The following is a 14,419-nucleotide window of genomic DNA, read 5'->3' on the forward strand; positions in this document are numbered from 1 at the left end:
GTTGCTGCTTATTAATTCCTGTGTTAAATTGTCAAAAGAAATTTTAAAAAGTCATGCTTAATTTTTTTTTCAACAGGTTGAGCAGTGTAAGTCGATTTGTCATTTAATCATGGCTTTTTAGGAGCTGTACTTTTTCTTTTCCAACAGCTTTTTGATGCTAAATGCTAATGTATATTTAGCAAGCAATTTAATTTATGGGTTTGGTATTTTCAATCCCTGGATTAGAACAGTTTTGATATTCCTGATTTGAATGGCTCGTGAGATGCCTTCTATTCAGTTCTAAAGATGCATGGGAACTGTATTAAAACAAAATTAATGCAGTTTTTCACTCAAAATATTTTCTTGAAGGTGAACTCAGTATTAACAGAGAAGAGAAAAGATGTAAAAATACTCAAAGAAGAAGCCCAGAAGCTAGATGAACTTTACCAGCAGAAGCTAGAGGTAAGAACTATGAAATGGATAGTAGAAAAAAGACCAAATGAGGTTCTAGTGTATTTAGAACTTATCATCCACAAGACCAGTTTCAAAACTAACCACAATGAATAAGCATGAGATTTGCATACAATGGAGGTAGTACATGCAAACTTATCTGTGCGTACTCATTGTGGATATCCTGAAAATCAGACTGGCTAGATGTATCCCAAGGACTGGATTGAGAACCCCTGGTCCAGCAATTGATGGAGACAGGGAACAAAAGTCTTCTGAATGCCTGCCCTATATTGGGCACTATGTAGCCACCAGGACTTCAGTATTCTCTAATTCCAGTAAATGGTGCACAGACATAAATCATGTAGCACTCTCTGGACATTGACAGATTGTAGAACTGATCACCCAGTAGAGGCTGAGTAGGCAGGAGGGCCTCTTGTTTTCTCTGTCTGGTCATGTGGGGAATACCTGAAGGAAGCTAGGACTTTCCCCCCCCCCCCCCCCCCCCCCAACCTTCTTTTCTATCTTCCCATCCTCCTGGACAACTTAAAAAAAAAAAACAATTATAATAGGACAGGCTTTATCCAAGGAGGGTGCCAAAGTAATTTTTGCACTGGCCAAAACTCTTTTGGATGATTGTGATTTTTTTTCTGTTCCAATCTTTTTAATAATGTATTTCACTAGTTTGCAAACACTACCATAAGCATTAGCATCAGAGGTGCAGAGTCCAAAACACATATTTCTACATTCCACAAATGCATCTAGTTTAGACCAGTAGTTGCTACAGTCATCACTTCTTTGTTTCTTCAACCTCGCAACTCCTTCATATTTATAAAAAAGCTAATGTTCCACCACTGATGCATCGCTGATGTATTCTTCTAGTTCACAACTGTAAGTTTAACAGCAATAGCCCATCTATTTCCAAATAATCTTGTATGTGAGCGATTCGTGAATACCTGAAATACTCCAGATTTATGTCCAAATATCTGCTTAATGATCCCAAGGTTCCCACATTCATTATGAATGTGGGACTTGATATACTGCCTTGCTGTGGTTTGGTTTTGTTTTGGGTTTGTTTTTAGTTTTTTTGCAACTACATTCAAAGAGGTTTTCAAAGTATATACAGGTACTTATTTGTACCTAAGGCAATGGAGGGTTAAGTGACTTTCCCAAAGTCACAAGGAGCTGCAGTGGGAATTGAGCCCAGTTCCCCAGGATCAAAATCCGCCGCACTAACCACTAGGTTACTCCTTCACTCGAGGATCAACGATATTTGACAGGGTACCTATCTGCATCTTATATGTGCAACACCTATTTCCATATCATCAAGCTGATCAATCCATAGACTGGTGGGTTGTGTCCATCTACCAGCAGGTGGAGATAGAGAGCAAACTTTTGCCTCCCTATATGTGGTCATGTGCTGCCGGAAACTCCTCAGTATGTTCTCTATCTCAGCAGGTGGTGGTCACACACAGCAGCAGCTCTGGCTAGGCCTCCAAGCCTAATTTTTAGGTTTTGTTGAGTGCCTGGGGTTGAGGGCTCTTTTGAGCAAGTGCAAACCTGGTGGTGCCAGGTCCCTCCTTTTCTCCCCCCTCCCGCTGGCTCCGTTAAAAAAAAAAAAAAATTTTTTTGAACGTCCTTAAAGGCGTTTATTTCGACGTTTATTTAAGCGTCTATTGCAGCTACTCACTGGGACACCAGGTCGTTACAACTCGGAGCGGACAGCAGGTAATTTTTACCTTTTTATAGCGGGCAGGGGGTTCCCCGATTCTTCTCCTCGTGGCATATGGCGTCGGAGGGCGAGGGCGCAAAGGGTCGCTCCCCGGGTCGCTTGAGCGCTTCTAGAGGGGATGCGGGGGTCTTAAAGCCTGATTCGCCCTTGTTGGGTGACAGTTTCGTGACCGATGAATGTCCCGGTCCTTCCTCCGGCGTGGCGGTTTTTCCCGCCATAAACGCCCATCCCCCACTCCTCGCCTCCGCCATCTTGGCCGGCCACGCGGCTCGGATGGCTTCTTCTTGGGCCGCCCTTGAGGTTGGAGACATTAATGCCATGAACGCCCTTAATTTGGGCGACGGCACAGAAGCGGCTAAAGTTAAGAGCCGTTCTTCCCGCGCGGCTCCTTCGCGGAGTTTCGCGCCGGACGCCATTTTGGATGCGCAGCATGTCTCTCCCCCGCTATTGCGAGCGCCGGTTGAGGGTGCGTCTAGGGCTGTTGCCCAGGCTGCGGAAGTGCACAGTCTGGGGGGTTTCTCCCCCGAGTTTGTTTTGCTGCTGCATCAGGCCTTCCTCATGCACAACGCTGCCCCTACTCCCTCGTCTGGTAAAGAGGTTGAGGTTCCCAGAGGTAAACGCCCTCGGGTTGATTCCCAGGCCTTGGAGGAATTTGTCTCCTCCGATGTAGATGAGGGCAGCGTGTCTGAGGTCTCCCAACGGTCCTTTGCGGATTCCTTGGAGGAGACGGATCCCCGCTCGGTTGGAGCGGATGACCCCTCTGCAGCGCGGCTTTTTAGTCCAGAGGATTTGCCCAACCTGTTGTTACAGGCCATGGACACTTTGAAGATTTCCTCTCCGGAGGACGTCTCTCCCTCAGCCCCTGTTGGCTCTGCCATTATGCTGGGGACGAAGCGCCCGCCTAGAACCTTCCACGTGCATGATGCCATGCACACCTTAATTTCGGCTCAATGGGATGTCCCAGAAGCGAGCCTTAAAGTGGCTAGGGCTATGTCCCGCCTCTATCCTTTGGCTGTGAGTGAACGTGAGGCCTATCTGTGGCCTACCGTGGATTCTTTAATCACTGCGGTGACTAAGAAAACGGCGTTGCCGGTGGAAGGTGGCACGGCCCTAAAGGACGCCCAAGACAGAAGATTGGAGGCGGCCTTAAGGTCGTCCTTTGAGGCGGCTGCTTTAAGTTTGCAGGCCTCAGTTTGCGGCTCCTATGTGGCCAGGGCGTGCCTGACTATGGTGCAGCGGGCTTTCCCCTCGGATCATTCCTTGAGGGCTGATTGGCCGGCCCTGGAATCGGGCTTAGCCTATTTGGCAGACTTGCTGTATGATGTCTTGAGGGCCTCAGCGAAAGGCATGGCTCAGACAATCTCTGCGCGGCGGTGGCTTTGGCTGAAACATTGGTCTGCTGACCACGCCTCTAAATCCCGCCTGGCTAGGTTGCCTTTTAAAGGCAAGCTGCTCTTTGGGGTCGAGCTGGACAAAATCGTGACCGATCTCGGCACGTCTAAGGGCAAGAAATTACCAGAGGTCAGGGCTCAGGCTAGTACTCGTCCCGGTACCTCCAGAGGACGGTTGCAGGAAGCCCGTCGGTACCGCCCGGGCAAGTCGGGTTCCTCTGCCCCCTCTTCCTTCAAGAGGAATTTCTCCCCCAAGCAGCATTCCTTTCGCAGAGACCGCCGTCCCGGAGGTGCTCCCTCCGGTCCTCCCCCAGGGTTTCGTACCCAATGACGGGGTCTTGGTCCACGCCCCAGTGCAGATTGGAGGACGGCTGTCCTCGTTTCTGGGCGAGTGGACCACAATAACTTCAGACGCGTGGGTGCTGGAAGTCATCAGAGACGGCTACAAACTAGAGTTCTGCCGACCCTTAAAAGACGGGTTTGTACTCTCTCCCTGCAAGTCTCCGGTCAAAGCTGTGGCAGTGCAGCAGACCTTGGACAACCTGATCCGCCTGGGTGCGGTCGTTCCGGTGCCAGAAAATCAGATTGGCAAGGGACGTTACTCCATTTACTTTGTGGTACCAAAGAAAGGAGGTTCTGTCCGGCCTATCCTCGACCTCAAAGGGGTCAATCGGGCCTTGAAAGTGCGGCACTTTCGCATGGAGACTCTCCGCTCTGTTATAGCGGCAGTGAAGGCAGGAGAGTTCCTGGCATCCTTGGACATCAAGGAAGCGTACCTGCATATTCCCATCTGGCCTCCTCATCAACGCTTTCTGCGTTTTGCAGTCCTGGGACGACACTTCCAGTTCAGAGCCCTCCCTTTCGGGTTGGCTACTGCTCCGCGGACCTTTTCCAAAGTAATGGTGGTCATCGCGGCCTTCCTACGAAAGGAAGGGGTACAAGTCCATCCTTATCTGGACGACTGGTTGATCCGAGCCCCCTCTTATGCAGAGTGCGGCAGAGCTGTGGACCGGGTAGTTGCTCTTTTGAGCTCCCTGGGATGGATCATCAACTGGGAGAAGAGCCAGCTGCGCCCGACTCAGTCCCTGGAGTACCTGGGAGTTCGATTCGACACCCAAGTGGGCAGAGTGTTCCTGCCAGACAACCGGATTGTCAAACTTCAGGCTCAGGTGGACCAGTTCCTAGTAGCCTCTCCCCTTCGGGCTTGGGACTATGTGCAGCTGTTGGGCTCGATGACGGCCACGATGGAAGTTGTGCCCTGGGCCAGGGCTCATATGAGACCACTTCAACACTCTTTGCTGCAGCGCTGGACTCCGATGTCGGAGGATTATGCTGTGCGCCTTCCCTTGGACCCAGCAGTGCGCAAGGCGCTGAGCTGGTGGATGCAGACAGACAAGTTGTCTGCGGGAATGCCTCTGGTGACCCCAGAGTGGATTGTCGTCACGACGGACGCCTCGTTGTCGGGCTGGGGAGCCCACTGCTTGGGAAGGACAGCGCAGGGGCTCTGGTCTCCTGCAGAGGCAAAGTGGTCTATCAACCTCCTGGAACTCAGAGCCATTCGGTTGGCGCTTTTGGAGTTCATCCCGGTACTGGTGTTGAAGCCTGTACGGGTCCTGTCGGACAATGCCACGGCTGTGGCCTATGTCAACCGCCAGGGAGGTACCAAGAGCGCCCCTCTAGCCAAGGAGGCTATGAATCTTTGCCAGTGGGCGGAAGCGAACCTGGAGCAGCTTTCAGCGGCCCACATTGCCGGAGTCATGAATGTCAAGGCGGACTTTCTCAGTCGCCATACCTTGGAGCCCGGAGAGTGGCAGCTATCTGCTCAGGCGTTCTTGGACATCACGAAGCGCTGGGGCCAGCCGAGCCTAGATCTGATGGCGTCATCGGCCAATTGCCAAGTGCCGCGCTTTTTCAGCAGAGGACGGGACCCTCGATCCCTGGGAGTAGATGCTCTTCTCCAACAGTGGCCGACACAAGAGCTTCTCTATGTGTTCCCGCCCTGGCCCATGTTGGGCAGGGTGCTAGACCGGGTGGCAAAGCATCCCGGCAGGGTAATCCTGGTGGGTCCGGATTGGCCCAGGCGTCCCTGGTATGCGGACTTGATCAGGCTCTCAGTCGACGATCCTCTGCGGCTGCCAGTGGAGCAGGGCCTGTTACATCAGGGTCCCGTGGTGATGGAGGATCCCTCCCCCTTTGGTCTTACGGCCTGGCTATTGAGCGGCAGCGTCTGAGGAAGAAGGGCTTCTCAGACAAGGTCATCGCCACTATGCTGAGAGCGAGGAAGCGCTCTACTTCTACTGCTTACGCCAGGGTTTGGCGTATCTTTGCAGCGTGGTGTGAAGCAGGCTCACTTTCTCCCTTCACTGCTCCAATTTCTTCAGTGTTGGCGTTCCTGCAAGAAGGTCTGGAGAAAGGCCTGTCGCTCAGTTCCCTTAAAGTCCAGGTAGCGGCTCTGATTTGCTTCAGGGGCTGCCTGAAGGGTGCTTCCCTGGCTTCGCAGCCAGATGTGGTGCGCTTTCTCAAGGGAGTTAATCACCTGCGCCCTCCTCTGCACTCAGTGGTGCCTGCGTGGAATCTCAACCTGGTACTAAGAGCATTGCAGAAGCCGCCTTTTGAACCCTTGTCGAGGGCATCTCTGAAAGACCTGACGTTGAAAGCAGTCTTTTTGGTGGCTATCACTTCAGCCAGAAGAGTTTCCGAGCTCCAGGCGCTCTCCTGTCGAGAGCCTTTTCTGCAGTTCACTGAGGCAGGAGTGACTATTCGCACAGTGCCTTCCTTCCTGCCCAAGATTGTTTCTCGCTTCCATGTGAATCAGCAGCTCTGTCTCCCTTCCTTTCGTAGGGAGGACTACCCAGAGGAGTACTCTGCTCTTAAATATCTGGATGTGAGACGAGTCATCATCAGATACTTGGAAGTGACCAATGATTTCCGGAAATCGGATCATCTGTTTGTCCTGTTTGCAGGTCCTCGTAAGGGGCTGCAGGCTGCTAAGCCTACAGTGGCAAGATGGGTCAAGGAAGCCATTGCAGCGGCTTATGTGGCCGCGGGGAAGGTGCCGCCTATCCAGCTGAAGGCTCACTCCACGAGAGCTCAGGCGGCCTCGATGGCAGAGGCCGGATCCGTCTCCTTGGAAGAGATATGCAAGGCGGCAACTTGGGCTTCGGCTCATACATTCTCCAAGCATTACCGTTTGACTGTGGCTGCACGGGCGGAGGCCCGGTTTGGAGCTTCAGTGTTGAGGTCAGGGATTTCAATGTCCCGCCCTGGGTGAGTACTGCTTCGGTACATCCCACCAGTCTATGGATTGATCAGCTTGATGATATGGAAGGTAAAATTATGTATAATCATACCTGATAATTTTCTTTCCATTAATCATAGCTGATCAATCCATAGCCCCTCCCAGATATCTGTACTGTTTTTATTCTGGTTGCATTTCAGGTTCAAGTTTAGTCTTCAGTTACTTCAGAAAGACTTCGTGTTCAAGTTTTTTCACTTGGATTCTTCAAGAGTTAAGACGAGTTTGTGTTACAGTGAGCTGCTGCATTCCTCTCCCCTCCGTTTTACGGGGCTGGATTGAGACTTAAAATTCTGCCGGCACTCCCTCCCGCTTCGTGCGGCTGTAGGGCAGCTTTGTACCCCTCCCGCTTCGGCGGTGTTAGGGTCAGTCAGCACCTCCCGCGGTTGCGGTTGCAGGATAAGCCAGATCCCCCCGCATCGGCGGGTGTGGTGTCCCTCCCCCGCTCCGCGGGGATGAGCTGGACGGATTCCCCTCCCCCACTTGTGTGGGGATGAGCTGGGTTAATTCCCCTCCCCCGTTTCGGCGGTGGTGAGCTGGGCAGAGTGTCCCTTCGTGGGTGTAATTCTCTAAGTGCTGAGTCCTGCGGATGGAGCTTTGATATCGACATACTGAGGAGTTTCCGGCAGCACATGACCACATATAGGGAGGCAAAAGTTTGCTCTCTATCTCCACCTGCTGGTAGATGGACACAACCCACCAGTCTATGGATTGATCAGCTATGATTAATGGAAAGAAAATTATCAGGTATGATTATACATAATTTTACCTTCCTGAATCTGAGACACAGTTTAATTGGAGTCCAGTAGGATCTGTGGAGCAGGAAAATAGATGGAGGTAACAGGAGAAGTGAAAGTGAAGCAGTAGTGGAAGCTGCAATCACAAGAAGCTGCAGTGTACAGTAAATACTGGAGGTAATGGATGAAAGGCTGGAAAATCTTAGCAAGAATATGGGGGAAAATCAGAGGTGCTTTTCAGACCTGGAAGACTATGTGAAGTGGGAACTGGAAACTGTGGGCCCTCTTGGGAAAGTGTCGCAATTAGAACAGAAACTTAATTACCTGGAAAACTGCTTCCACATGAGCAACATCAGACTGGTAGGGTTCCCAGATTCCATTAAAGAAGCTGAACAGTTGGGGTTCATAAAAATGTGGCTGGGGCATTTCCTCCAATTTGAGGCTAGAGCAGGGCACCCGAGATTAAAGTGGGTACACAGACTAGGTCCCAGGGAGCAAGATCACAATCAACCTTGTGTGGTGATTGCTGACTGAGCACATAAGTAGATGATATTGTGGGTCCTGACGCAGCAAGCTTCAGACAACTGCAACAGTCATGACACCAACCACAGATGTCTAAGACAACTTACAGGAAAAAATATTTCATATGATGGCAAAACTATCTAAGCTGCCAAATTCCAGGCCATTCCTCTAGTTTTGCTAAATCATTTCTCATGCTAATCACTCCATCAGGGGTGTCTACCTTATTACAGATTTTAGTATCATCCAGAATGCATATCATGGAAAGGGAAATGGAACTTGATATACCGCCTTTCTGAGGTTTTTGCAACTACATTCAAAGCGGTTTACATATATTCAGGTACTTATTTTGTACCAGGGGCAATGGAGGGTTAAGTGACTTGCCCAGAGTCACAAGGAGCTTCAGTAGGAATCGAACTCAGTTCCCCAGGATCAAAGTCCACTGCACTAACCACTAGGCTACTCCTCCACTGATTGTTCCAATATGATGTGACAAACTGAACAAGAACCACATTTCAAATGGTTACTATAAACCTCCCCCCCCCAGCTTTCCCATCTCTGTTCCAGACTTCAGCATGATATAATGTATCACTCTTCTTATATGAGGAATAATAATTTAATACTATATCCAGATCTTGAAAGCATGGACATATAGACAAAATCTTTTTTCACAGTTTTGACCGATGCTGGAGTATAAGAATTGTACTTAATAACAAAGGCAAGTACATTAGCAGATCTCTTAGTATATGTTAATAAATTCCTTTGCAACTGCATTGGTTGCCTATTGATTTCAGTGTTAAAGGTTCTTTACAGTGGCTTCCCTGTATATCTTGCTTCTCTGATGATCCTCTACACCTTGCACTCTACGTTCACTAAACGACAACAGGTTAGTTCTTCCACCCCCTTCCAAAGCTAGATGGGAATCCACGAGATTTGGTGCATTTTACTTTACTTCACCAGCACTCTGGAATTCATTGCTGTTGCATCTTAGGCTTGAAGCATCTTATTTGTCCTTTCATGCCCTATTAAAGAAGTACTTATTTCAACAGGCTTTTTATGTTTAAGCCTGGGTCGACTCTGTAATGGGAGGTCAGGGATGGGTTTAGTTGCATGTATTTATGACTTTCTGGACTTTGTTTTTACTTTTTTGTATGAATGTTTTTGGCTATGTTTCTTGTGTGATGGAGAGATAGTGTCTGAATGGTAAAGTTAGTTTAGTTAATTCTGTCCTATTTACAAATGGTGTTCCTTTCTGTTAATATTTTTAAAGTTGTAAACCACTTTAATTTGCTTGCAACAAAGCGGTATAGCACGTTTAATAAACTATAAATTATTTCTATGATTGAATAAAGCGCGCTTCGCAGCTTGTTTCACAACACACTTTTGATAACCACTGAATTCAAATTTTTGGTGACATGGGTATTTTCACTTTATATTTTTCTGTGGACATACAAATTCTTTGATACCTTAGATATTGAAACAATAGTATATTAATTTTAGAATGAATAGGATGCATACTAGAAAAAAGATCTGTAGGTTTTACATAAACAGTTGTGAAAGAGGAGTCATTCTGATAATTCACCAACATATCCAAAAATCTGATGGTCTCCTGGTCCCATTGAGTTTCAGATTTAATGGTAGCATAGCAAGAATTCAATTCTTATAAAAACAATTGTAACTGATCATAACATGATCAAATTTGAGCTAATATCTGGAGTGAAATCTATAGCAGCATTTAATTTTTGAAAAGGCAGCTATAATAAAATGAGGAAAATGGTTAAAAAGACGCTTAAAAAATCAGCTTGAAAGGTTAGGACAAAATCAGGTATGAATGTTTAAAAATACTATCTTGGAAGCCCAGATCAGATGTATTCTATATATTATTAAAGGTGGAAAGATAAGCAAATGACAGCCAGCATAGTTTAAAAGGTGAAGTGAAAGAGGCTATTAGAGTCAAAAGAACACCTTTCAAAAAAATAGAAAAAGGATCTAAATGAAGAAAGTAAGAAGCAACATAAGCACTGTCAAATTAGATGCAAAGCATTGATAAAAAAAAAGGCTGAAAGAGTATATGAAGAGAACTTGGCACAGAAGCAGAAAATCATAGTAATAACCTTTTACAGATACATCAGAAGCAGAAAGCCTGTGAAGGAATCTGTAGGACCATTAGATCATCAAGGAACAAAAGGGCATTCAGGGAGGACAAGGTCATAGCGGAGAGATCAAATGAATTCTTTGCTTCAATCTTTACTGAAGAAGATATAAGAGATCTACCTGTACCAGCAATGGTTTTCAAGGGGAACTTGAAGATTGGAGGATGGCCAATGTAATGTCAATTTTTTTAAAAGGTTCTGGGGTGATCCAGGAAATTACAGACCAGTAAGCCTGACTTCAGTGCCAGGCAGAAATGTGGAAACTATTATAAAGAATAAAATTATTGAACACACAGACAAACATGGTTTAATGGGACAATGTCAGCATGGCTTCAGCCGAGAGAAGTCTTGCCTCACCAATTTTTTCTTCATTTATTTGAAGGTATGAATAAACATGTGGCTAAGAGTGAGCTGGTTGATGTAGTGTATCCAGATTTTCAGAAATCTTTTGACAGAGTTCCTCATGAGAGACTCCTGAAAAAATTAAAGAGTCATGGGATAGGAGGCAATGTTCTGTTGTGGATTAGTTAATGGATAGAAAACAGAAAGTAGGGTTGAATGCACATTTTTCTCATTGGAGGAGGGTGAATAGTGGAGTACTGCTGGGATCTGTACTAGGACCGGTGCTATTTAACATATTTATAAGGCGGTCACGTGGTGCGATGCAGGAGTGAAGACGTGGGTGAGCTGAGCTCCTGCCAGTCCCCCTCAACTAACGCTATTATCGAGTAATTTGTGGGATACAACTACTCCCCCTCCTTAGTAATCAATCAGGGGAAGCTTTGGCCCTGAAGTGCTGAAAAATCTGAGTGAAAAAGCACAGGATGACTGCAAAATTACAGAAGAAAGAGAAAGACAAAAGTAAGATCGCGGAACCTAAAATGGCGACCAACCAACCATCACCGAGCTCGAGTGTATGCTCAGCATGGACTGCTGAAATCACCGCGGAAGTTACAGCGGTGGTGGAGGCTGCTTTAGACAAAAAACTGCAAGCAATTTTTGATTGAGCAGAGGCGGCACACGAGAGACTGGATGGGTTCCACCTAGATTTGGATCACATGCAACAACGCATCAGCGACATAGAGGACCGCATGGTAGAGTCTGAACAACCGACGGAGGCCCTACGGAAGCGAGTTGCGGAATTAGAAAATAAGCTGGACGATCTAGAAAACAGATCGCGGCGCAACAATTTACGTTTAATTGGTTTGACAGAACAAATCAAGGAGGCTGAATTGGGTGCCTTTTTGGAGAATTGGCTCCCACGAGCACTACAACTAAATAACTTACCGGGACCGCTGAGGGTCGAGCGGGCACACCGGTTGGGCCCGAAGCGGCCGGGAGCTACACGTCCACGTGCGGTGATCCTAAAAATATTACACTATGGACATAAGCAAGCAATATTACATGCAATCCGATCAGGAGGAGAATTGAAGCATGAGGGTCAGAAAATCCTTTGTTTCCAGGATTATTCGGCGCGAGTGGCGGCAGCTCGGAAGGAGTTTGCGCCAATATGTGCGGTGCTACATCGGAAAAAAATTCGCTTTGCTTTGATTTATCCTGCAAAACTGAAAATCCAACATGAGGGCGCTGAAAAATATTTTGCTGAGGCAGCAGCTGCCCAGGAATTTCTGGATGGACTATCGCAGGAGGAAGCTACTTGAAGCGTAAGAACAATAGGATAATGCAAATGAGTACTGAGGTGAAAAGGCAAAGGAAGACGGGACCGTCAAACTATATAAAATTATTTTGGATTAAGGTTACGGATTCACATAGAGGCATATTTTCAAAGCACTTAGCCTCCCAAAGTTCCATAGAAACCTATGGAACTTAGCCTCCCAAAGTGCTTTGAAAATAAGCCTGATAGTGTGCTTGAGGAGTGAAAGATCATACAAATGTACAAGCAAATAAGGTTTGATTGATGGGATGTGCCTGGCTGAATGAGGGGGGCATAACTAAATAGAGGGGAGGGGGAGAGATGTATTCACTGATATTGTCTGCATAAACATGATAGAATGATAAGATCATTGCTGTGGGGACTGGGGGCACCTACACGTGATGGGTTCTATTAGAGAACTCAAGGAAGTGGGTCTGGGGAGGGGGGAGAGGGAGGAGGGGGGGAAGGGTTCAGGGAGGGCTAGAGAGGGAAGGGGGAGGAGAGGGAGGGTTGGAGATACCATAAGGTCAAGATTTGGAGAGAATCATATTTAAGTAGAGGGATTAGACTGTCGCAAGTGAAGACCCGGGAGAGGGGTAAGCTGGGATACCGCTCTCTTGAAAACAGGAGACAATCTGCAGGGGATCTTGATAGCGGAGAGGCTTAAGGAAGAACCCTGGTAAAAATTTTCTTGGAATGTGGGAGGGGTGAACTCCCCAATTAAACGCTCCAAGATCCTACAGACATTGAACAGACACAAAGCGCAAATAGCCCTGTTGCAGGAAACACATTTAAATACATTAGAACATGGGAAGTTATGTCAGTGGTGGGTTGGTGAGGTAGTGAATAGTCCAGCAATGAACAAGAAAGCAGGGGTGGCCATTCTGATCCTCAAAGGACTGCAGTGTGTGTTGAACCGTAGGATTATTGATTCACATGGCCGCTATATAATACAACACATCACGCTACAAAATAAACCACTTCTGTTGGTTAATGTATACGCCCCTAATCAATATGATAAAACATTTTTCCAGACTCTTGCCAGACAGGTGCAGAGTTTTGAACAAACTCCAATAATCATGGGAGGAGACTTCAATATGGTTTTTGATCCGTTGCTGGACAGCACGGGTCCCTCAAGAGTTAAGCCGGTGAATTATAATAGAGGAGTGCCATGGGTATGCTCCTGTTTGGATTTGGTGGATTCCTGGAGATTACTACACCCAGGAGAACGGGATTATACTCATCTATCTACGGCCCATGGGACACAATCCCGGATAGATTATTTGTTAACATCTCAGAACACAGCGACATACTTAACACAGGCGGAGATAGGTCCCACACAAGTGTCAGATCACGCTATGATTTGGATTACACTAGACTGGGGTATTGACCAAAAACGCCCGTTTTGCTGGAGATTCCCGAGGGCATTATACCATGACACAACATTTCATTCCTTTTTTTTTTTTTTTTTTTTTTTTATTGTAGTTTCAAAATTTTACATTACAAGAAAATCTTGCTTCAGAAAAACAGACAAGAAAATGTTATGTAGAATTACATCTTCCACTTGAATACCATAATACAAAGTTCCAATAATTGTCTTTTTTATATCACAAAAGAGAACTTTAAGGAGGGGGCATGCTTAAGATTAATGGGGTTAAATCTAGAAAAGAAAAATTTGTAACAGTAGATAGGCTTAGCACGATTTTCCATCCATCAATGCTATAACTCAATCAGTTAGGGGATAACCAAAGGAATTTATACTTTCCTAGAATCAAGAAAAACTCGTAACTGCTCTGGCTGAATGAAGATATATTTTAAACCCTGATGTTTAATAGTACATTTACTAGGGTAATTCAGAAAGAAAGAGGCACCCAAATCTTGTGTCTCCTTTCTCATAGTCAAAAACAACTTTCTAACTTCTTGAGTCTGTTTTGTAACATCTTGAAAAATGCGTACAGTTTTACCACAGAATAATTCATTCATTTTGCGAAAATATATTCTTTTAACTGCATCAACATCCTGCTGAAAAACAAATTGAACCACTAGAGTCATTCTTTCTGATTTTTCGGATAAAGTAGTTTCAAGCAGGTCGGATACGTTTAGAGCTGTTTGCGCCTCATTGGTTGCAGGAATATCAATAGGTTTATTTCTTATATAGTAGATTTTATTTATTGGAGGTAACAAGTCTGAGGAAAATTGTAAAACTTCAACCAAGTATTTTTTAAATGCATCCAAAGGTGGAATTCCATTTTCTCTCGGAAAATTCAATATGCGCAAATTTAGTCTCCGATTATAATTTTCAATTTGGTTAATCTTTCTAGTTATTATATTTTTGTCTTTTATTAACTCTGAAGATAAATCTTGTAGCTTCTTCACATCCTGATTAAGCTTCGTTGTTTGAGTAGCAAATTCCTTTTTAATATCAGCCAAAGACACAGAAAAATTGTTCATCGTGCTTACTAAAGAGGAAAGTTCCTTAGTAGATTTCTCAACGGTAACCGCCAACTGTTGG

General features: G+C 46.1%; 1 protein-coding gene across 1 annotated transcript in view; it reads left to right on the forward strand.

The window, feature by feature from the left end:
• Positions 1-14,419, forward strand: part of NDC80 (NDC80 kinetochore complex component) — a 296,861-nt gene that overhangs the window by 260,449 nt on the left and 21,993 nt on the right. Inside the window, 1 exon segment of the mRNA XM_030203978.1 lies at positions 349-441. Coding sequence (XP_030059838.1) covers positions 349-441 — 93 coding nt within the window.

This window comes from Microcaecilia unicolor, chromosome 5 (genome assembly GCF_901765095.1).
Source record: "Microcaecilia unicolor chromosome 5, aMicUni1.1, whole genome shotgun sequence".
Lineage (NCBI taxonomy): Eukaryota > Metazoa > Chordata > Amphibia > Gymnophiona > Siphonopidae > Microcaecilia > Microcaecilia unicolor.